At 41.8% G+C, this 23,227-nt stretch overlaps 2 protein-coding genes across 2 annotated transcripts; both read left to right on the top strand.

Annotated features, from left to right (window-relative positions):
- Nucleotides 1-87: 87 nt before the first annotated feature.
- Nucleotides 88-11,087, top strand: fbln5 (fibulin 5). The gene is made up of 11 exons (XM_084380603.1): nucleotides 88-420; nucleotides 579-633; nucleotides 848-896; nucleotides 1,038-1,328; nucleotides 6,215-6,337; nucleotides 6,993-7,109; nucleotides 7,295-7,411; nucleotides 7,791-7,913; nucleotides 8,331-8,457; nucleotides 8,551-8,746; nucleotides 10,274-11,087. Exons 1-11 carry the CDS (start codon nucleotides 356-358, stop codon nucleotides 10,433-10,435), a joined length of 1,425 nt encoding a protein of 474 aa, XP_084236729.1. The 5' UTR covers nucleotides 88-355; the 3' UTR covers nucleotides 10,436-11,087.
- A 1,007-nt stretch (nucleotides 11,088-12,094) lies between these two features.
- Nucleotides 12,095-22,783, top strand: tc2n (tandem C2 domains, nuclear). The gene is made up of 12 exons (XM_084380946.1): nucleotides 12,095-12,159; nucleotides 13,163-13,237; nucleotides 13,324-13,527; nucleotides 13,896-14,066; nucleotides 14,440-14,519; nucleotides 16,805-16,874; nucleotides 17,410-17,510; nucleotides 18,357-18,470; nucleotides 18,786-18,977; nucleotides 21,494-21,608; nucleotides 21,701-21,900; nucleotides 22,006-22,783. Exons 1-12 carry the CDS (start codon nucleotides 12,156-12,158, stop codon nucleotides 22,114-22,116), a joined length of 1,437 nt encoding a protein of 478 aa, XP_084237072.1. The 5' UTR covers nucleotides 12,095-12,155; the 3' UTR covers nucleotides 22,117-22,783.
- The last annotated feature ends 444 nt before the right edge of the window (nucleotides 22,784-23,227 follow it).

A 23,227-nucleotide genomic window follows, 5' to 3' on the forward strand; every position in this document is an offset into this window, starting at 1 on the left:
GTAGCAGCTCGTCGGAGTGAGTGCGCCGCTGTGGGGCCGCTGCCTCTCTGCGCGCTCTGACTGAAGGGGGCTGGCTCTCCCTGATTGAATCCAGCTGTTGTGAAAGCGCTCGGAGGGGGCCCGACCCGTCAATTTGCATTGCTAAATAATCTGTAGAGGCGACAGAGTGGGGCAGAAACGGAACAGTCCATTTTGAAAAAGGCATTCCTGCAACACTTGGTCAATGTGCCGCAGCTTCAGCTCGACCAGACAGCGCTTAATGAAAACCTGGTGTCGACTTTCGCGTAAAGGCGCATAGTTGGGGGGTGGCGAGAGCCCTGCTGGGTAGCGGAGAGGGGATTTACGGGTCGTCTAAATGTTTCCTTTGAGAGAAACCATGTTTTTGGAAATACGTGGCTTCAGGTTTTGCTCTTGTGCAAGGTCAGTAATCTCATTTGTTTTCTTCTCTACCTTTGCGTAACGGACCTCGCTGAGTTGTTTTTTGCAGTAGTTACATGTTTGAATGGATATGTAACGGGATGCTTGCACCGAGTTCCTGTTTTTTTTCTTCTTTTCAGCTTTAAATTCACTTTTTGCAGGATGTTGGCAGCTCTGGTATTTATTCTGCTGTGTATCCGGCCTGGACACGGACAGGTAACACCTTCTTTAATTGGGGATTTCATTCATTTAGACCAAGTTCATGGTCAGAGTCTTCAAGTGCTGTGATGCCATCCTGTTTTAACAGTCAGAAAGTCATGTAAAGATGGAAAAGCTTGTGTGTTTTGCATTAGAAGGCTCATGGAAATCAAGTACCCATCTGTCAGAAATGAATCCCAATAAAAAAGACCTCTTGGTGATCTCTCCTCAGACCTGCACAGAAGGTTTTGCATATGACCGCAGGGCAAGACAGTGTATAGGTAAGTGACTCAACCTCTCCTATTGTGAAATGTCACATTTTGGGATCCTAGAGGTTCCCAAACTAAGCACGAGAATTAAATGCATCACAGCCCCCACAGATGTTCTGGATGCCTTTATAAATGCACGGCTCTGTATTCCAGATGTGGATGAGTGTCGGACCCTGCCAGATGCGTGCCGAGGAGACATGCGCTGCGTGAACCAGAACGGAGGCTACCTGTGCATCCCGAGGACCTTGTACAACCAGCCGTACAGACCGGAGATCCCAGCCCAGCCGGACCCGGCTTACCCGGACCAGTCGGCTGGATTTCCAGAAACATACCTCCCAGCTGTTCCTGGAGGTGGAAGATCCCAGGAGCCCAGCTACCCCAGAGTGAGGAACACTGCGCAGTGCATCCTGGGATATACTCCTGCAGAGGATGGCACCTGTGACGGTGAGTCACTGTCTGAAGAGATGCCCTATAGTAGTATTCAGATCCTTCAGTAATACAACAGTGTACTAAGTAGGGCTGCAACGTTGATTATTTTCCTGATTAATCGATATACTTTTTAGTTTATTAGATGTCAGAAAATTACGAAAAATGTCACTAGATGTGGTCCTCAGATGTCTTGTTTTAAGCAGCTGGAAACTAAAACCAATGAATCAATCAATCGCTGCAGCCCTCGGCACAAGCAGCAAAACATGTGATGTATGAATGTGTGAGCAGCGTTTTACAGTTGTAGCTGGCGAGGTAGAGCTGCTTTTAGCTACTATAGTTTGGTAGTTCAGTCCAGTGGCTCCTGCACAAAGCACTTGGTTGGGGTCAGGAAAAGATCTGGTTCTGTCACCACAAATATCCCGATGTCTCATTAAAAATATCCAGCGGTTTCTTTTCTTACAAATGTTCAAACACTTCCTTGAACAATGCGTTTAATGTGTCTCTTTAAGCAGGAAATGGCTCGCTCAAGTTCACTTCTAAATGTTGACATATGTACCACCGAGTCACTTAAGTGAAATGGAGCCTCAAGAGTTCAGCTCTCTTCTTGTGTTTTAGATTTTGTGTTGGCCTGGATACGTTTGAAATTCAACATATCTCTGGTTTTGCAGAAATGTACAATGCAGATATTTTATTCTGGCGTCTGAGCTGAGCAGCCGCACAAAAACCTGTTTAGTTGTTCACAGCGGGTCAGCATGTACACTCATTCATCAGACATCGACTGTATCCATTGAGCCAGGAGTCAGTTTGTTGTTTCTGCAGGCACAGTTGGATAGTGACCCCTTAAACTATAGCACGTCTGCGTACAAACTCATTTGTCACAGGCTGCATAAGCCATCATGATGATGCAAAAAAATCCAAGAAAATCTGGCAAGATTAGAAAATAGAAATGTGTTTTTTTGCCTCCCTACATCATCTTGTAACACCTCGTATCCATCATGCGAGCCTTTGGCAGATTCTAGATGAAGGTCAAAGTTCAGTGTCCTGGAATCACTTTTCCAACACTTTTCCAGACTCATGGGATCTTCGTTTTCTTGTGGTTTTCTTGGCTGCTACAAAAGTGTAGTGAGAGTTTACATCAAGTCTTGAGAATTATTACTGCATAATTATCTACAAGAGATGCGAGGGTGGATGGCGTCTGTCCTCTGCAGCAGCTGTTTGCAGTTCCGAGCCTCCGCTGAATGTTTTGAGAAAGACTTTCCCGACATCGGCCTCCTCCTGCTGTTTATCAGATGTGAGAGTGAAACTAAATTCATGAGGTGACACGAGGGAAAGACAACAGAGATTCAGTGTAAGTCCTTACAGAGTATGGTTGAACTCCAGGGAAATGCCTGAATGCGTCAGATCACAGGGACGGACGTTGTTTGATGCCCGGTGCAGCGGTGCGTCTGCCGTTGCCCAGCCGGAGCAGAGGGACCTTCAACTCCTGCAAATTTTTTTGCTTTCTAAATTGATTCTGTTGAATTTCACAACCGCAAGAGATCCCAGCTGTCAGATAAACACTGGATGTTTGATGTTCCTCCCCAGCTGTCTTAAATACGTCTTAACATAATTATTACAGCGTGTCCAGCCGGGACAAGCTGATGAAAATGGCCTCCTTGGAGTCCATTTGAGGCGTTTTTCTGTCATTTTAGTTAAATCAGTCGTGACCCTGTAATGAATGGAAAATGTACATGTATAGTACAGTTTTCTCCCTCTAAAGAGAGCTCAGGAGTTTAGCTCATGCACAAATACGGACTGTTTCTCTTTGTAGGAGAGACGGCCTGTCAAGGGAATCGACTCGCAACCTTGTTTGGGTAAACTATACCATCAGAGTGCCAGAGATGAGGTCATTTGTTGCCAAATCTGTGCCTGAGCCCGGCCTGGAGAACAGGCATGCCTCTGTGGGAGTCCTCACACCCCTAAAGGCTGGTGTGTGTGTGTGTGTGTGTGTGTGTGTGTGTGTGTGGTGATGTAATGGGTTGTTGACTGATGCTGCTATAGGGCAGAAATTACACAGACTGTGACTTCCTGTCTGAACCTACAACAAACATGGCTTTGTCTTTAAGTTAAAGGCACTACGCTCCATCAGTGTCCCAGAACAATAGAATACATTTGCCCTCTGAGATATCTTTACAAGGTATGGTACCCATCCTTGCAGCAGGTCACACACTACACGAAAGGCACTGTCTGCTACAACCAGCAGCTCTATGGGTCGCTCTGACAGTAACTCAGTTGGTCGGTCAGTGGTTGTTATTCCTTGTTATATCTCCTTCTATTCATTGGTCCCCAATAGCTCTGTACACCCTGTAGCAAATGCAACTTGCTATCTATGAGGCTGAAATTTGCTATGCGGGTCAAGTGTTTCTGAGGTTGCGTGCATGTGCAAACATTCCAGAACCATGTGCATAAATCTGCTCCGAACCCACATCCTGGCTGTAGGGATTAGCTCCCAACCAGCCGCTGATGCTGGGTGACAAGGCTTGGCTTTGCAGTGGGCAGTAGAGGTGCAGGATGAAGTTGAGGTCATGGCTGAGCTGAAGGTTGGCAATATATATTTCTCCAAACCTCAGATATGTTGAACCCTTACATTTCTTTATGGACAGAAATACCTGGTTCTGTCGCCACAAACACAGCTGGAAGTTGTCGAGGCGTCTTAAATTATCCAGTGCTTTCACGCTTACAAATGCCTTACGATGTCTGGAGCAGTGGTCTCTCGCTTGGCAGCTGTCTCACCTAGATGTTACACCACTTCTATCCCATCCATCCTGACATTAAAGTAAGCTTATTAACATGTAATGTGAATGTGATATGACACTTACGTAGAAATGTTACTATGACACGTCTGAAACGTAAAAAAATAACCTCTCTGTGGTTTGCAGGAACATTATATTCTCGGTTGGGATATGCTTTTAGTTTGGGTGAACTGGCCCTTTAAGCAGGAGATAGTTTGCTCAGGCACTGTAATATGTGGGACCACGTCACATAAGTGAAAAGATGCCTCCAGAGTTCAGCTCTCGTCTTGTGTTTTACATTTCATGTGGGACTGTTCTGCTTATTTCCGCTCGTAATTCAAGTTTTGGGGGATTTTCATGTTTTTACTCAAGTTAAAGGATTACATGCTCCTCTGTGGCTTGGGAAACATTTCCAGCCTTCTGGGCTTCTGTAACCAACAGATAAACAAAAAATGCAGATAGATCGCTCAAAACGAGAAAGCAAGAAACAAGAATGGTTGTGATTTCCTCATCCAGCGGTGGAATGTAATGTTACCATTTCGTGCAACTTTATGCATCTATTCCACTACATGTCGGAGACAAGACATCTTTACTCCACTAAATGTGTCTGACAGCTTCGGTTGTGAGTTACTCTACAGATTACAACATTCCCCTCCAGTTGAAACCACATATCTCAAAAGTTGTTGATTTTAATTTGAATGTTTGTGATAAACTGAAGGATGAAGAATTCCTTCACTTGTTGACGAATTATCCTTCTTAAGCTAAATGAAATATTTAACTAGAGCGCATACTTCCACCAAGGCCCAGCCGTCCCCTTTTGTACCAGCCACCTAAATACACCTGGTGTTTTTCGTCAAGATTCACAGAGTTTTATCTGAGAAATTAATATCGCAGAGTTTTTTAGAAAGTGAAAAGAAATTCCTAGATCCCTCCCTTTATCTGCACCAAAAGATAATAGGGTCTATTCTGGGCTGAGAAATGTGTTCAGTAGTTGTTGTGTAATCCTGCTGACAAACCAACAAACTAACGGACACCGGAGAAAACAGACAGTAACCTCCTACCTCCTTGACAGAGGTAATAAACTGACATGTGCGCCTTTGCAACCAAGAGGACCTGACATTAAGAGCCACTGTAGGATTATTCTGAATCAGCTTGTGTACAAATTTGGTGTCAAAAATCTTTCAACTCTCAGTTTTCCAACATTTTAGCAATATTCAGGCGTATCATACAAATCCCATCCATCACGTCCTCCCTGAAGCTGATCAGCATTGTCAGCAGCAGCTCATGAAACAGTCTATATAAGGAGCTGAACTGAAATGCTCCTGCAAGCCTGTGTGTGTTGGAGATCTGCAGTGAGGCTTACACATGGGGTGCAGATGAGGACCATTCATTTTTGACTGGTAACTGCAAGCAGGTGCCGGGGGGCCGTGTAGCTGTTGGCGGGCGGCCGAGCGATCCGGGCCTCCTCCAACCCCCCTGAAAGGACCACTGGTCCAAGTTGGCACAAAGGGCGACGGTCTCCCCGACAGACGTTATCGCTTATCATAGCTGCCTGTCCAAACATAAAGCCGGGCTCCCACCCACTTCCCCCACCGGGTTTCTAGGGATTGGTGACTTCATGGTCTGAGAACCATAAACAGTTGCTGGAATTTTTGATTTGTCATATCCTCATAAGGAAATGTGGCTATTATGATGTAGTGTGGGAGCTGCTCCAAGGGCGTCGAAGGAATTCAGATTGTAATCTGAGAAATCTTTAATCTTTTGCAAAAACAATGGTAAGCTGATGCTGCATTGAAATGTTAACTGTTGTGTTAAGAGATTTTAAACACAGGGTGGTGAAAACCTGAGTGGTGGAGAAAACAAACTTTTGACCAGAAGATTGCTGGTGCAATCCTCATGCCAGCAGGGGAAATTCGAGTCTAGTGGGAATGATTTTGAGCAATTAATGTAAACCTGAAAACCTGCAGCAGCTTTTTCCCCTTTTGAATGAGCAAAGTACAGCTGTTTATCTATCTTATCCATCCTCTGTCTTGTTGCTCTCCAAGTTTCTTTGTTTGTTTTATTCATTTAAAAAAGAAAAAAACTAATCATAACATCTCCTCTCTGCTCTGCTCCTTGTCTTTGTTTCAGACATCGATGAATGTGAGACAAACTCCCATCACTGTAACCCCACCCAGGTCTGCATCAACACAGCAGGTGGCTACACCTGTTCCTGCACTGAAGGATACTGGCTCATTGGTGGACAGTGTCAGGGTGAGTAAACGGTTGTAGATTTAAATGTTAGCGTACCATCGTCAAATCAATCGTAAAGGAACGATTTTAGATATTTTATCCGGTTAACTTCACATTGCATGTAATCAACAATCAGGAAGATTTAAGTTGTAAGTTGATCATTGTTGTTGTACACTAATGTAATTGTAATTATTAACAGAAAACAGCTGGAAAACAGTTTTTCTAATGTGGTGCATTCAAGGAAACATTTGTTGAAAGCCACTGGGTTCATGAGATATAGTAGATTGCACAGAGTTTGTAGTTAATGGCCTAAAACCACCAAAGTGGTCCATTGCACTTTGGTGTAAGTACTGCTAACTCATGAGAGCACTGCCTAGTAGGGATTTCAGTGCATGTATTTTCCTAAATTAAGACCACATTACATGTAAGAACTGTTGGATAATGTAGAAAAGACAATGCTGCTTTTTGTCCGTCTTTATAAAATCACATCAGCTCTCCTCCGGCAGAACAGCGCCCTCCTCAGCTTAATCTGCAGTAAAGCAGCTCGACAAAGTTCTTGCCAAAAGATAATAAAATGTTGTTTTTAATTTTTACATTACTGTCTGTTTTTTTAATCACAGTCTTAGACCTTCACTGAATGTTTCATAACCAGCTTGTCTCTTTCTTTTTATACCAGATATTGATGAATGTCGCTATGGTTACTGCCAACAGCTGTGTGCCAACGTCCCTGGATCTTACTCCTGCTCCTGTAACCCTGGCTTTATCCTCAACCCAGACAGCAGGACATGTCAAGGTAAACACACACACACATGCACACACAGGTACACTTATAAATAGTTCAATACCTTCATTGACACTCACAAATTAACACACACACAGGCAAGCACATTGTTTCTGTTCTTTCACACACACATGCACGCTCTCATGCTGTGTACCAGTGTTTTATTAAATCCCTCTCCACTGTTGTTGTTCCTCCAGATGTGGATGAGTGTGAAGATGAACCGTGCACTCACGGCTGCTTCAACACCTACGGATCCTTCATGTGCAACTGTGACGAGGGATTCGAGTTGGCAGCCGACGGTACCTCTTGTATCGGTGAGACAAGCTGGTTGTATTCTGTTTAAATTCACATTTTCCCAACATGTATAACTATAACTTAAACTTATGTATAAAAACCTATCAAAACATCTGATTAAAGAAGTGAAAATGTGCAATAGATACCTACAAACACTTTTAGATACAGTATATAGGCATTGTTTTCTTTGGTAATTTAATACTTTATAACGCAGTCTATCCTTTTATCTATTGGACAAATGGATTCACACCTAAAGCATCTTTAAATCTGCGTGTCTGTGAAGTGGTGGGAGACTTGGAGGAAATCCGAACAGACAGTTCTCAGTCGTTGCTGCTGGGCAGTCGACCTCTCAGTCTTTTTCCTGATGCGTATTAATCCTGCCGTTTTTATTCCCTGTAGACTTGGATGAGTGCAGCTTCTCTGAGTTTCTGTGTCAGCACAGCTGTGTGAACACCCCCGGTTCTTTCTCCTGCATCTGTCCGCTTGGATATTATGTATTCGAGGACGGCAGGAGTTGTGAAGGTAAAGTACAGTGACAGAGAGTGAACTGAATAAATACATTGAATAAATGAATAAAGTCATCACAGTTTAGACGCAGTGTCAGAGAGGGAAAATATTTGGACGGCTATGAAGAGAAATATTTCTCAAAAAACTGCAAGGAATATGTTTCATCTGTCTGATTTGATGTTTTTATTTGGTTAAAATGACACATTTGGTACTGCAATGCTATACTGAAGATATTAAGGGAAACTGAATTACATTGCCATGTCACTTTTTGTAGTATTAGTACATGCTTTCTTTGATTTTGTATTGTTTTTAGGCACAGTCGTATCGTATTGTTGATGCTTTCTAAATGTTGTTTCTCTGATGATGATGATGATGATGATGATGTTGATGATGTTTTAACTGACTTTGATTTTTGTGTGTTTGATTTTGAAGATATCAATGAATGTGACACTGGTAACAACACCTGTACAACAGCACAAGTATGTTTCAATTTCCAGGGAGGCCACACATGCCTGGATCCTTTACAGTGTCACTCTCCTTACATCGAAGTTAGTGACAAGTAAGTATTTCTATGTTCCTTATTGTTACACTTTACATTCCTTTATTTACATACCCGTTATATATAACCCACCCTGTGTCTCCTCCTCTGCAGTCAGTGTATGTGTTCAGCTGAGAACCCTGCCTGCAGGGACAAACCCTTCACTATTCTGTACCGACACATGGACTTGTCGTCGGGGCGCAGTGTGCCTGCAGACATCTTCCAGATGCAGGCCACCACGCGCTACCCCGGCGCCTTCTACATCTTCCAGATAAAGACGGGCAACGAGGGACGAGAGTTTTACATGAGAGTGAGTACTTCAGGGACGAATGAAAGACCGTACTAACTTGTAGACACGAAGGCGAAGGAACATGATGTAGTGATCATACCTTATGCTGAAATGTTAGAAGCAGACAGGCACATAAGATAAGATGTTCTTGTAACGTATATGAGGCAATGTTCATTTCTCATGTGGTGGATTTTTCAAGTACAGGAAGTGATTTATGTTTTCACAAGAACTAAATAGTGAGCATGAGCTACCTTGGATAAACAGCGCCACCTAAAGAAATTCAAACTCTGCAGAACTGAGTTGGACACTTCAAGTTCCTGAAGATGTTGACAAAATATGGCTTATTATTGAAGTTAGCAGTAAACAAGTTATATCAGAATCTCTTATGATAATGCTGCATAAGCATCAAACTGAATTGTACGCACAGTATCGCAAAAACTAAGGACTCTTTTGTTAGTTTTTTGACGTAATTTAGCAATTTAAAGACGCACTTCTTAATTTTTTTACAGTGTGTAGTGGCTCCCAGGTTCTCAAATAACCTCCCGGCCACTGACAGTAAGCTTTTGTCGACAAATTGGATTTACAACAAACAAATTATTTATTTCGGGGCTCAATTTTGCAACATTTTTTAGAACATGTTTATAGAGACTGTATTAATTACACATATTAATAACACATTTTTGCATTGCTACTCCATATTTTTATTATTGTTATTATTTCCATATTTTACAAATTTTAGGATTTGGGTGCCAGCCCTGTTGTTAAATGTCTTACTTTTTGTTTCACGCTAATTCGTCACAAAAGACTTTTAATGACAACGATGCTTATATTTACAGTCTCAGTTGATGTGTTTCATCCCACTCTGACTTTCTTTAAAGCTCATATTAAAAAAACATGAACAGATTCTGAATATAAACCACGTGGAAACTTTCAGCTCTAATATCATTTGTTTACATACAAACAAGCCTTTTCCACAAAAGACATTCTGACATGTAACAGGAAAATAAATCACTGAGACCTTTCAACAGAACAGAGCCATTGTAAATGTTATTAGTGACACTTTTCCTACTATGAAAAGTCAAAATTTCCACCGTAAAAAGGGGAATATATACCATAAGGATGTAAAACGTAAATCACCTGACTGTTCAGTTCAGCTTGCAGCCAGTAGATGGCGCAATAAGTGTGTGTAATGTGTTTGGAAGGGGGATTTTTTGCTTCTCAAATGTCTTAAATACAAACTAAGAAGGGACTTTTCAGGAGGAATTCAAATTATAACCATTCACTGATGTTTGATTTAATTCACCACATGCGATTTTGAAATATCTTACTGAGTTACCTTCTGTTGTCCTTGTTTAAACAAGCCCTGGTCTGACCTTAATGTGCTTTGGAAAACACATTAACTTTCCTTGACTTTGTGCATGTGTTTGCTAGTTGTAAACGATATGACATAAGCCCCGGAGTCTTGGATTTCCTTCATCATGTGCAGCTGGCAGATTCCTGTACGTAACATTTAACTCACGTTCCTCTCCTGTCGTCTTTATCTTACAGCAAACCAGTAATGTGAGCGCCACGCTCGTCTTGTCACGGCCCATAAAGGGACCGAGAGAGGTGGTGCTGGACTTGGAGATGGTCACTGTCAACAACGTCATCAACTTCAGAGGCAGCTCCATCATACGTCTGACGATATTTGTCTCAGAGCACCCGTTCTGAGTGTCCCAAATGAACTGCATCGCCCCCAAAGAATCAAGCTGCACTCAATTTGCAGCTGATGTAATTGTTTGTTTGAGACAGCTCACCTTTTTTGTGTTCGTATTTTTTTTAAAATCATTATGTCATCCTCAATAAAGACACGTCCGATAAAGACTCAGCAAAGATCAGCTGATGGGAAAGCATCCCTGTGCTGGAATCCCCACCCTGGTTTAATGGACACTGAGCTTTTATGGCTGCGATATGGACTTTCGACACAGAGGGATGTTTATGGTGTACAATTTCTGACATCCTCTATTTAGAAAATGACCTGAAATGGGAATTACCCCCACTGAGTATCAGTCTATACACAATACAGTTTGCCCCAGTTGTCTGTGAATTTTCATCCCTTCAGATAAGCTGTGAAAGTGACTTTTATATGCCTGAATTCAAGAGCTGTCATCACATCGTAATGATGCTATCAGATCATTGTCGTGGTTTTTTTTTATGAGCTGGAAGGAGAGTCGGTCATCTGAGCAGAAGTGTAATTGTGCTTTTGCAATGGCAATATTTGAAATGATGTAACAACCAGTCATTAACTGAATTATTGATCACAGTTTCTTTTAGACCAATAAATGTCTTCACCACACAACTGTGCCTGGCATGAGCACGCTTCTCAACTCCTCAAACTAGAGCTAATTTTGGGATCACTAAAACAAAATTTGCAGTTATATCAATTGGGGGGAACCACACCAACTTTGTGGGATTTGAACATGTGATAAAAACAATAAATGTCTTCACTACACATCTTTTCCTGACATGAACAGGCTCCTCATCTCCTAAAATAATATCAAATTGTAGGATTGTATTTAATATATGGGAGGATTTTAACACATTTTGGGATTAAAAATCAAATAACACATTTTGGGGACATTACACCATATTTAAGGTATTTGGGGGCACAATTATATGAATAAATACAACTGTTTCTGACTTCTGAACTATTTTTGGATTATACAATGTTATATTTTGGGGTGTAATAACAAATTTCGGGCAGTTAAATCAATTTTGGAGAACACATTTTAGGAACGTTACTGCACTTCAATTTTAGGGGATTAGGGGGCACTATGAGCTTTGGGATACCATGAATAAACACATTTTGGTTATTTTGACAAACTCAAAGAAATTGGGACTATAACCTTTAACAAACAGTAGAGCAAATAGCAAATTTGAAACTATATTAGCACATTTTGGAGCATCTTAAACATTTTTGGCAATGGGGCAATGTGGGAGCATGACAATAAACAAACATCACGACAATAAATCTCTTCACAGTACAACTATAAAACTGTCAAAACTATTTGAGTGTGGTCAGTAAACAAAAGATATACTAGGCCTGGATGGTGGCCAAGTTTCCTCCCAGATGAATATTAAGTGACAGGGGTCACGCAATGATGCTGGATGGGAGAAACGGGGAAATCAAAACAGAAAATGGTTTTCTCATGGCTGTTCGGGGAAGGAAGTGCAAACACACTGTCAGTCCGGGAATTAGAGCTGGGTAGTGAGAGAGGGGGAGAGGAGGGAGGAGGGTGAGGGAGAGAGAGAAAGAGAAAGAGAGAGAGAGACCTGTGACTGAAGTGAACCATAAACCTGAGCTCACTGGCATTTCTCTCCAGTCGGCCCGTGAGAGTGAACTCCACCTGCTGGATGTACTGACTTTATCCTCTTTCAGTGAAAACACTGCATGGGTAAGTTTACATTTTTTCTTCTGGTTTAATAATTTAAAGTATTAGTTGAGTACTTGCTCCATTATATATCAAGTTAGACCAATGCAAATGCCTTCATACAGCCGCAGCACAAAGCAGTGTTTCAAATATCCTCCAACCATAACAATGAAGGACTGGACTGTAACAGATTTTGAGGTCATTAAATCAAATTTAGAGGGTTTGGAAGAATGTTGGTGTTACATCAAATCACAATTTAGGGATTTATTGAAACAACAATGATTTCTAAGATTTAAAAAATATAATATTGTTAAGGTAAACCAGATTTTGCCAGATTTGGGGCACTACGACACATTTTAAAGATATATTATTGACAAAAACAAATAATTTTGTGGGCTCTGTATCAACTTTGGGGGATTTCATTCAACTTTGAATAACAAATGTTGGTGGCGCTCTCAAATTTTGGGATTTGGTACAAATGGAACACATTTTGGGATTATATCAGCATATTTTTTGGACTGCGATGCCAAATTATAGGATTACAACAATACATTTGGGGGGCTCTAGACCAAACTTGGAGGATTTCAGTTGACTTTTATTAAGCAGTGAAGATTTTGGGACAATAATGAAAAAAATTACACATTTTTGTGGCACCATAACACATTTCTGGATCGCAGCAACACATTTACCCACAACCCTTTAACAATCTCTGAGATCGCATCAAATTTTAAAATGCACCATTTTTCAGGGCCTTGGGTGCACAACAACAACTTTAAGGATTATTACATTTTTTGAAAACCAACTAACTAACCAAATTTCTTGGTTATATCAAATTGCAGACAGGCCTGTAATGCCGAACTTTAAGTAATACCACTTTCTTGGGGGGGCACTCTGCCAAACTTTGGTGATTTGCTGAAACAAATGTTTGTATTCAGAGTGTTATCAACTCCTGATTAGGTCCCCAGAAAGGCTGTTTCTATCTAAACTGTAACTTCCACTTACCCCTTCAACACTGAAATATTTCCAGTTGCGGCCATGGAGTGCCTCAAAGACTGCTGCAAGAACTTCATGAATAAGAAAGGGAAAGAGCAGGAGGCGCAAGGTAAAGTGACGCTCTGCACAGCTGCATGTCAGACAGCTTTGTTAGAGTGTGTTGTTTCTGATTGTTTGATTTCCTTTGCTTTCAAGTTATCACAGTGAAGATGCCTCCTACGAAGAAAGCATCATCAGGTCGGGCGCTAGATGATGAGAGAAGGGGTGTCACAGAGGATTACCTTCTGTCCAAGCTGCCCCCAGATGGTAGAGAGGTGCCGTTTGTCCTGCCGACCTTCAAGGCATCTTATATCCAACCCAGAGGATCCCGCTACCCCAATTTACAGTCTGGACCACAGAGTATGTACCCACTGAAAAGTTACATTTGTTCAAAGAGCACACACAGTTAACTAGTGTGGAGTGACACATGCAATCTTGCCTCAGTATAGGGTTTGGTGAAGCCAAAGGTTAAGGGGGCTGACACACATGACTCCACCAAAACAAGCTCAACACTCACTCAGGACTCACTGAGCAAACGGCCATTTAGGTTTCATTAAAATCAGCTCAGAGATTACCATGGTATGGCGTCACATTTGATTACACAAGAGACAAGTACCAGGATATCCTGTTTCTGAATGAATGGCTCTGGTCTCTCAGTTTACTGGCTGAAAAGAATAATTTGGTCAAATGAAAGCATGTTGACCTGCAGCCCTGCTCTTTGTCTGCAGGTTCTGCACGGTCCACGTACGCAGAGAGGAAGGCAGAGCTGCTGGGCTCCAGTCACTTCACCTACAGCCCAGAGTTCATCTTGCATCAGGGCCGGATGACTGAGTTCCTCTCCCCTGGATCGACCCGCCGCGACACACTGAAGAACAAAAACTCCAGTCCCACAAGTTCAGGTAGCAGTTGCAGCAGTATATATTTGCATTCATGCCTCTCTCATGAAGTAAATCCATTTAATTTTGAAATAAGAGAATCATTTGTGTATGTACAGTATGTCTGACAATCAGAAATCAATCATTTGTATCATTTATATCTGACAATGTTGTTTTTTCTTACTATTTAAACTTTATTTTCATTTCTAAAGAGTTAATCATGACATGAAGTTGTCAGAGTAAATCTGTGCTTGGATATCCATAATGACATACACATTATAGCCAGAAAATGGTGTGCATTTTATTATATGTGCTGTAAATATAGGGGTACATTAATAATCATAAATCCCAGAACTTAATCAAACCCACCTAATGTGGACGGATGTTTTGCCTCCAGGTTTGACTCTGACGCCGGGCGGCGAGCAGCGACTCAGCAGCTCCATGTTTGATCTGTCCAGCTCTCAGAGTCACATGCAGGTGAGCGTGCTCTCTATCTAATCTATATTCACACAGCATTTCTCACCCTGTATCAACCAAGACTAAATATAGATGTTATAGTTTCCACTGTTCTCAGCAGCATAGTGGAAACAAGCCTCACAGGCTGGTATTTTCATTTAAGGGGTCAAAGCGAGGGGGTCGTTTCATCCTGGAGAGGTTATTAAGAAGCAGGTGAGCTGCTGGTCGGGTGGAGCTAATCTGCACTACGAGGTTAACTGTGGTTAAAAGTTCTGATATTTAGAAAAAGCTTGCCATTCACCAACTGTACCACTTCTGCTAAATAAGATATCATAAATGTATGGAGGCCCGAATGTGACATAAAGCAGTGTTGTTGCATGGGAAAAATAGGGAATGCATACATGATAAAACATAAAGTAACTCCAATTTTATAGTGCTGGATAAAGGACAAAATTAATACTACTGAGAAGCAGGCGAAGACTATATCCTTGTTCTGAAAACTGGGGCAACTTGCTCACGTAGCTTTGTTCAAAGGTAACCAAATCTGTAAAACAGCACCTCTTGATCCCGCTTCTGAACTAAGCATATCTTGTTTGATTGAAAACAAAGTGTGACAATGAAATGGGAATTTTACGGGGGAATTACGTATCGTACTATTTCCTTGCTGGGGCACGATAACTTCCTGGAGCCTCCACCGATATTCTAGAGCATGACAACTCGTAAAACCACAACGTTTACAATTCAATCATACATTGTATTAAACAAATAATAAATGGCGTGTCAATCAATGAGCCTCGGAGGTGCTAATAGACATGTTTTGTTGCCTTGGGATAGAGCCAGGCTAGCTGTTTTCCTCTGTTTCAAGTCTGAATACTAAACAAAGCTAGCTGCCTATAACCTGATACTGAATGGATAGATATGATTGGTATTTGATCCTAGTGAGCAAATACACTTAGTTTCCAAAATGTAAAACTATCTCTTTGAAGATGGCTTGCTAGGTTGAATAAATCGAGTTCAAATTCAGTTAATTTATCAGCTGATTAAACGTAAAAGAAAAGATCTCAAATGTTTCTGTTTTATTAAAATGCCTTTGAGTGTTTATGATAACAAAAATGCCAGAACTCCCTCAGAGATCCTCTACTTATTACATAAAGTAAATGATGGCGATAAGCTTGTGAGACTGTATTATTTAAATTTGAATGTGATGATGAAGTCATTGGAGATTAATTTCAGCGTCAGCTCTTACTCCTCCTGTTTAGTGGTTGTCCATGAATGTATTTCTGTTTGCTACCAATGATTCAGCTGTTAGTTGTCTGGGATGAAGTGGCATTTAATCAGTAATGTAATAAGGAAAACAAAACGTAAGTTGGGGTGTGTTTCTTTATTCTATAAAGGATGTGGTGTAGCTCTTTGTTACTTAACATTTGAGGCTGTGTTACAAACAATGAAACGCCTCGCCCAAAACCTCAATACACAATACATTATCTCACTCAAGACTCGCACATGCAATGCAACACACTCACTGTTTTGCGTGCTCACTTTTCTCTTCTGTTGATGCCCTTTTTATATGCAGCAACATGCAGTGGGTGTACATGTACCATTCGATTAGCTCAAATGTTTAGCTTGGCAACGTTATGAGCAAACAGTAATAAGTAATTAAAATCATGAAGGACAAAGCAACCCTGTAATAAACCACCAATAAAACAGTAAACTCTTTTTTTTTTTTAAACATACTGTAGGTTCGTGTGCTTGTAAAATATCATGTAAGTCTGCACCAACAGAAGCTCCTCTCTCCTACAGACACCTCTGCTCCTTGAACGCCTCGTCAGTAGTCCCGCCTTTAATTCTGTGACTTTGCGACATCACACTATGTCGCCATGTCACAATAATAATAATTTACATCTCGTGGCCAGTTTGGCATGAAAGAACTGATTCAGCTGCTCTGTTGTTGTTAGCGCTGCTGGGTCAGGCGTGTGTGAGCTGACCAATCAGAGCAGACCTGGGGCCTTAAAGAGACAGGAGCTAAAACAGTGTTTCAGACAGAGGAAGTTTGAGAAAATGGATGTATCTTTTGAGCACTAAAGCATGTAAACCTATTGTAGTAGTAACCCAAAACAAAGTCAACATGTTATTGCTGTTGCAGCAATTGTTAGACTAAGATGGTGAAAATGGCAAACATACCAACTAAAGATTATTAACATTGACCACAAAGCACTCTTAGTCTTGTTATGATAAAGTACATTAAAGAAATTAACATTGAAGCCGTCATGCTGATTACCTCTTTGTCTGTTTGGATTCACCTGCAGCGCTTCAACTCGGTCTCCAGCGTCCTCAGCAGCACGTCCTCCATGATTGGCTCCATTGAAAGCAGCCTGGGTAACTTAAACACAGACAATCACTTTCCCTCTCAAGCTTTCTGTTAGGATGAACCTTTTCCTGCCACTGTCTTCTTTTCGGTGAATAAAAGAAAAACAACCCCCTGCACAACACAAGTAGTCATTACGTAAGCCTGATTAAGATCTCTCTCTACATTGTGTGTAATCATGAAAGGGCAGTCACAGTAATCACCTCCAAACGTTTTCACTATAGTCCGCCGTTGAGCCTCGGAGATAAGGCTTCCTACAAAAAGATTGTATTATTTCAAGAGGAGCAGCTTTGTTTTGATAAGACAAATGATTTGTATGAAGATAACTTTGTTTTTCTGTACTGCCATGACAAATTGCCACCCCTTTAACTTGTCATTTCTTGCACACTGCAACAGCAAATCTGCTTTTTGTGGGTTGATAAGGAGAATCACACGTGTAGCTATCCTGCTTGAGCAGTTCTGAAGACACTTATCACATTACATTCAAAAACATTAAATAATTTGTTCCTGTTGTGCTGCTGTCGTCTGATTTCCCAAACGTTACAGACTCCATCACCCTATCTGGGGATGAGCGCGAGCTGGGGAAGGTGTGCGTCCGAGTGAGCTACCAAGAGGCTCTGGAGCAGGTGTGGATCACTCTGGTCCAGGTAAGGTTACACGCGGTGACTCGGGGGGAGCATGAGGACACAAAAAGCTCCATTGTGCTCTTCTGTAGCATCTCTCAATGGACCCTCTGTGTGTCCAGAACACAAGCCTCTGTTAGTTCCCCTCACTACTCCATTAACTTTGGCTCAGACACTCGGGAGGAAAAGGTTGTTTTTTAGGAGACAGAACCGTCTCCATTGATGCTTAAGCGCAGTGATCTGTGTAATTGAGGAAGTGTAAATTGCACTCAAAATCCAACACCCATAATGTGTTCATGAACTCTTTGTTTACAGTTTCAGCACTTTAATGAAGAGAGATGCACTAATTCCTCCAGAAAATGGGGGTAAAATGAAAGATTAGGGTTTTGGTTTCGGTTAGGTTTCCTTTTCTTTAACCATCCACTGGAAACATTTGGATGAACAATTAGGGCATAGAGAGGCAAAGTCAAGGCCCTTCTGAGGGACCATCATGGGACCTTGAAAACTGCGACTTTCTCACCATCACTGTGCACATTTTTTCCAAAATAAGGTCCCATGGGCACACCGGAAGTGACGGGACTTCGCCTCTCTGTTGGGGCTCCACTAATGCCTTTGTTGCATGACATTATGTCAGTAATTGAGCATAAATTAAGCTTATCCTGCTTAAATAAAGTTTTTATTAAAGCAAAAAAGAAAAGAGTACTACACATATAAAAGCAGCTTGTTTTTTGTATAGTCTTTTTTTGCAATTATGTCCTTTTCACTAAGTAAAGCAAGTTGCTCCCAACCTGTTTGCTTCGGAGCGCTTAAGCCTATAAATAGATTTGACCTGCCTCGACTGAAACGTTCTTTCCTCTCTCTCGTTATCAGTGTTCAGACCTCAACCTTCTGGATGGAGTGGAGCAACAAAGGATTGGATTTAAAGGCATCATCACCATCCCCAAACCGATACAGTTCAAGAGCTCGATCAAGGAGTACTGTCAGGTAAGGGTCAAAGCATACTGTCTCAAACCTGATGAAATGCTGAAGTTATCCATCTTGAGGTTGAGATTTTCATGTTTGCAGTTATAAAGTTGTGGTTCAGGAGGTTTGCAGATAAAAATGTCAGTTACGTAACCAGAATCTGACTAGATCTGACTTCAGGTCAAGGTGAATAAATGGTCCTGTACACCCAAGCTGGCCACAAATTGCCATAAGTTAACAGTGTGAGGATGAGTGCCATGACGTTAACCTTTTCTCTGAGAGAGTAACTTTGCAGGGTTGTTATCCCACACCTGATTTTACTGTCTCTGTCTTTAGGATGTGCCCTTCATGGAGACCTTTGTGTTCGCACTGCACCTGCAGCAGTTGCGCTGCAGTGCTTTGGTGTTGCGGTTGCAAACACACAACCCCAGGAAACGTACGGTGGCAGAGTGCGTCCTCTCCTTAAGAGAGCTCAGTTGTCAGGAGACGGAGCACTGGATCGACCTCAACCCTCCGTCCAAATCCTCTGTGAGTCAGACCTGTGGCGCCAAAGTCTGTTTGTGGTCTTAAGTCTGTTGTCTGGTTTTGTTAATATTTCACTGTCACTGGTTTTTCTTATACTGACAGTTTGAGAGCAAAGATAACCAGGAATTAAAGAATTATAATCTCAAACTCAGGTTTATTTGACTACAACTTAAAGCTGATTATAGGATTAAATTGCCAATTTGTTTTACGTCTTTAATCCAGCGTAACATCCTGTTAATGTTTGCTCATTTCTTTGTGGGAAGTCAGGTACATTGTTTTGTTTTGACCTAACCAATAAGTGATGTGATGTAACCATCCCGCTGAACACAAAGTCCAACCGCACCAGTTTGCATGAGCATTGTCTCCTCTTTTGAAAATGATCTAGTCAGGCCAAAGTGCACAAAATGCCAATTTCTACATCGTGTTGCTTTTAACTGGTGCGCTGCGTTGTTGCTTTGTGAACATCAGCATGATGACAGGCTCAAAACGATGCCACAAATACCGGATTTTTGACCAACTGATAAACATTTCTACGAGTTTAACAAGATGAGACGAGAGTCTACTGCCACACTCGTAGCTTTGTGAGGCTGCACTCGTCAGGCATGGCAGTAGTGTTGGTTTGGCAAGCATGCTCACACTGACAATGCTAACATGTTCATGTTCCAAGTTCATCATCTCAGTGTATCCTATTAGCATGCAAATATTTGCTAATTAGCCACAAGACACAAAGTACATCTGAGGCTGAAGGTCAGGTCTTTTATTTAGCAGATTTTGGTCGATAACACAATAAAAATATTGAACAAACTGAAATTTTAACCTGATGAAAGTAGTAGGTGAAAAGTCAGAGGATAAGTAGGTTGTTACAATTAAACCCCAGGGGGAAATGAGTGGTTGTACCAAATTTCATGGCCGTCCGTCTAATGGTTGTTGACATATTTCAGTCTGAATCAGAGTGGTGGATCAACGGACTGATAGACTTCTGCTGGCGTGGTGTAAAATATTCAAATAGTGGCTTTTTTTTTTGATTTGTTGATCTTGGAAGTTGACCTTGACTTGAAAAGGCAAAGAGTTCGATGAGACATGACAACTAAAATTAAAAAAAGAAAGGCAGAGGGACAAACGATTGGCATTGGCCAGTCTAAAAAGTGCTTTGTTTGGTGTCCGATGTTAATAATGGCTGCTCAAAAATTGCCCAAATATATTCTGGGTTGTTGTGGGTATTGTCCTACCCGCTCTCCAGCTGTTGTGGCAAAGAGGAAACACTTTCGGTGTGGGAATTTTCCAGACTTTTACTACTTATTCTCCAACATTTCCTCCTCTAGCTGCTGTCTTTTATCACCCCTTTGTATGGGCACAGCAAATAAGAACAAAGCACGCTCTGTGCCTCATAAAACTGTCTCCGTAATGCATTGTAGCCCACTGGCATGTACCGTTCTCGTGGCCCTAACAGGATAAAACTGACGTTGACTCAGACTTTATGTTGTTGCATAATCACAGAGAAAAAGAGAAAGGGGATTCATTATCAAGGGAAATTGGGAAACAGGCTGTTATTGGAAAGAGAAAATCAGCGTGTGGATTCTGGAAATGTAAGACATGGAAAGTAGGTCAAACCTCAAACCATTTCAACAGCAGAGTGGTTTTGTTGATGAATGGATACATGTCTGGCCAGTGGCAGTAAAATGTGAACTGTTTCTGCACTTAAGGGGATCAGACAGTGACTCATCAGTAGGTTCTCAGAGCGACAAATTGATACAGACTGTGAATATATCCATCTGGTGGACACAAAAGGAACAAATTGTCCAAATCACTGTACTCTCAGGAGAGGCACTTAACGGTGAAGACAGCTGAACTTGTGAAGTTCTCAAACAAGAAGAATATCTGCAGCATTTTATGAAGAAGCAGGGCAGCTGGCAGTCCAGGATGAAGCACAGAGCGAGAGTCGACAGCTGTGCTTAAAGTGGCAACAGTCGACTTTTCCCCCCTAGTGTTTCCAAGCGGTATTATTGTTGGCGCCGACGTTGCAAAGACAAGTTGACTTGTTTCCGAGTCGCAAAATAACAAAAACAAAGTTGAGTTTATTCAATCGTTTAGTCGATAATAGACAGGGATCGTGTGGCTGCGTGCCCGGGGGCAGACAAACTGTAAGCTTCTGCCAGACTACTGGAAGCTACTTCAGGTTGGAGGAACACGAAATGAGAAAAACACGACGTCTGGACCGGTGAAGTGCCGTACTCAAAGGTCAAAATATTAAGCACCGCAAACTGCTAGTCTGATGTCAAAACTTGCAGGCTGATGCACCTTTCTTTTTAAAAGAAAACATCTTTTTAGCCAATAATTAAAGGTCAACCTGTTGTAGATTTAAACTCTTCACATGTAGCTTCAGCTGATACCAAACAGCTGTCCTGACACTTTACACTACAAACAACCAGAAAACTAAAAAACAAAAAATGTAAAAACTTTCTGAAGTTGTGATTTGGACATGCCTAATTATTAAGATATGATTTAATCTTCTCTTTCAGGTGTGCCACTCTGAGCTGCATCTCACCACCTGCTTTCAGCCAGTCAACGGACGCATCCAGCTCCAGGTCCTTGCCGCCCAAAACCTCCCAGCATCCTCCTCACCGCTCACCCAAGGTAGGTGTCACCGGTGTTAAATCTAATTTGAACTCTGGTAAACTCCAGTCAGTAACCGTGCTGGTGTTTCCGCCTCTCCTTCCCCTCTGAAGCGTTTTTTGTCAAAGTGGAGATGCACCAGTTGGGGCGGGTGGCGATGAAGAAGAAGACTCGGGTGCTGAAGGCCTCAGCGGGTCAGTGCAAGTGGAAGGAGGGTTTTCACTTCCTCCTGACAGCGTTAGACCACGACTTCTCGCTGTCGGTCAAACTTTACAGCCGGAGCTCGGTCAGGAGGAAACAGTGTCTGGGACAGGTGAGTTGTTCTGACGCGTACATGTTCTAATTAAAATATTTAAAGATAATTAGAGGTTAAATGCAACAAGCTGAAGTATAATTGCCTTTTCACTGGTTCTGGCAGGTTCATCTGGGGTTCGACAGCCCTCTTCCAGAAGCAGTGGAGCAGTGGAAGGACACGATGGCTCATCCAGAGAAAGTAGTGTCTGCGTGGCACAGGCTGAGCGCTGTATAAACCCCCTCCCGACTTCCTCTTTGCACACTATGGACGTGACGCTCTCATGCTGCAGGTCCAGTTGCTTTTCCAGTCGGCCAGCCACGGTCCTGTACGCTAGCTGAGTCGACTCCGATGGACCAGACTGTAAACCACTGAACGTGGTCTGAACGCCCCAGAAGACCAGATTCCCACAGAGACAGTTCAGGTGCTCAGTTGTAAATAGGGGTTTCGAACAAAGTGTATGTGCTGGAAAAGGTTTTTGGTGGTTTTTGTGTAGACAAAATTATGTTTTTTATTTAAAAAACAGCCGAGTATTGCCCGCTGTATATAATGCTGTATTTTGTAAGTCACGTTCCTGCTGCATATCGTTTCTTTTTAGTGAAAACCTTGTCACTCTGTTTCAGTTGGATAGAAAGTTTACAAGCAGAGAAAGTCACACACTCACTATATTGAGCACATGTTATCATTCTGTAACTAAGGTCCATCTGGGAGTTTATGGCAGGTGATAATCTATATTTTCTTTATTTTCCTAAAAGTTGTGTTGAAGGGTTTTAACTTAACTATACAGGATAGGTATCATGTTACTGTACATTACAGCAGGATCAAACCGTGGCTGTACGCTTTTGATAGTGAAGCACTTTAATTTTGTATGTATTTAACATTTAAATGTTGAAAGTCTAGTGAATAAAAGTAGGTGTCGTTTGGAAATGTCATGCTTGTTTGTGTGTTTATTGAAAGAAGAGAGCACTAATGGAAAATAAAAAGTGATGGTCCGTAGGTGACATCTGTGTTTCATCTGAAATAATAACTCTTCAAGTTTACACAATAATTCCTGGATTTTAGGTGAAATGTGAGTGACGGCTTGCGCTGTTTCAGTGTCTTTGTGCCACAAGGAGGAAAACAAGAAAGGTCTTCAGAAAGTACATTACACATGTTACAGACAGTCTGCAGCGCCTGTAAAATGGGTCAACAACCATAAACCACTGTGTCACCATGTTACTTTTTATTGAAGAGGCCACTGATTGGGAAATCTCAAGGCAAACAGCAGGATAACCTGCCACCGTGTTTCTCCTCCTGACTCCTGGAACATCCTGTTTTTCAATTTCACCCTTCATTATAAAGGCAATTT

The sequence above is a fragment of the Pagrus pagrus genome (assembly GCF_965226575.1).
Source record: "Pagrus pagrus genome assembly, chromosome: 18".
Taxonomy (NCBI): Eukaryota; Metazoa; Chordata; class Actinopteri; order Spariformes; family Sparidae; genus Pagrus; species Pagrus pagrus.

Bases quoted from the DNA above. Each gene is read 5' to 3' on its own strand.
- tc2n (XM_084380946.1), top strand. The intron at 13,238-13,323 runs GTAAAGTGACGC...TTTGCTTTCAAG, and splicing joins GAAAGAGCAGGAGGCGCAAG to TTATCACAGTGAAGATGCCT. The intron at 17,511-18,356 runs GTAAGGTTACAC...TCTCGTTATCAG, and splicing joins TGTGGATCACTCTGGTCCAG to TGTTCAGACCTCAACCTTCT.
- fbln5 (XM_084380603.1), top strand. From the start codon at position 356: ATGTTTCCTTTGAGAGAAACCATGTTTTTGGAAATACGTGGCTTCAGG. The intron at 1,329-6,214 runs GTGAGTCACTGT...TCTTTGTTTCAG, and splicing joins AGAGGATGGCACCTGTGACG to ACATCGATGAATGTGAGACA. The intron at 6,338-6,992 runs GTGAGTAAACGG...TTTTTATACCAG, and splicing joins CATTGGTGGACAGTGTCAGG to ATATTGATGAATGTCGCTAT.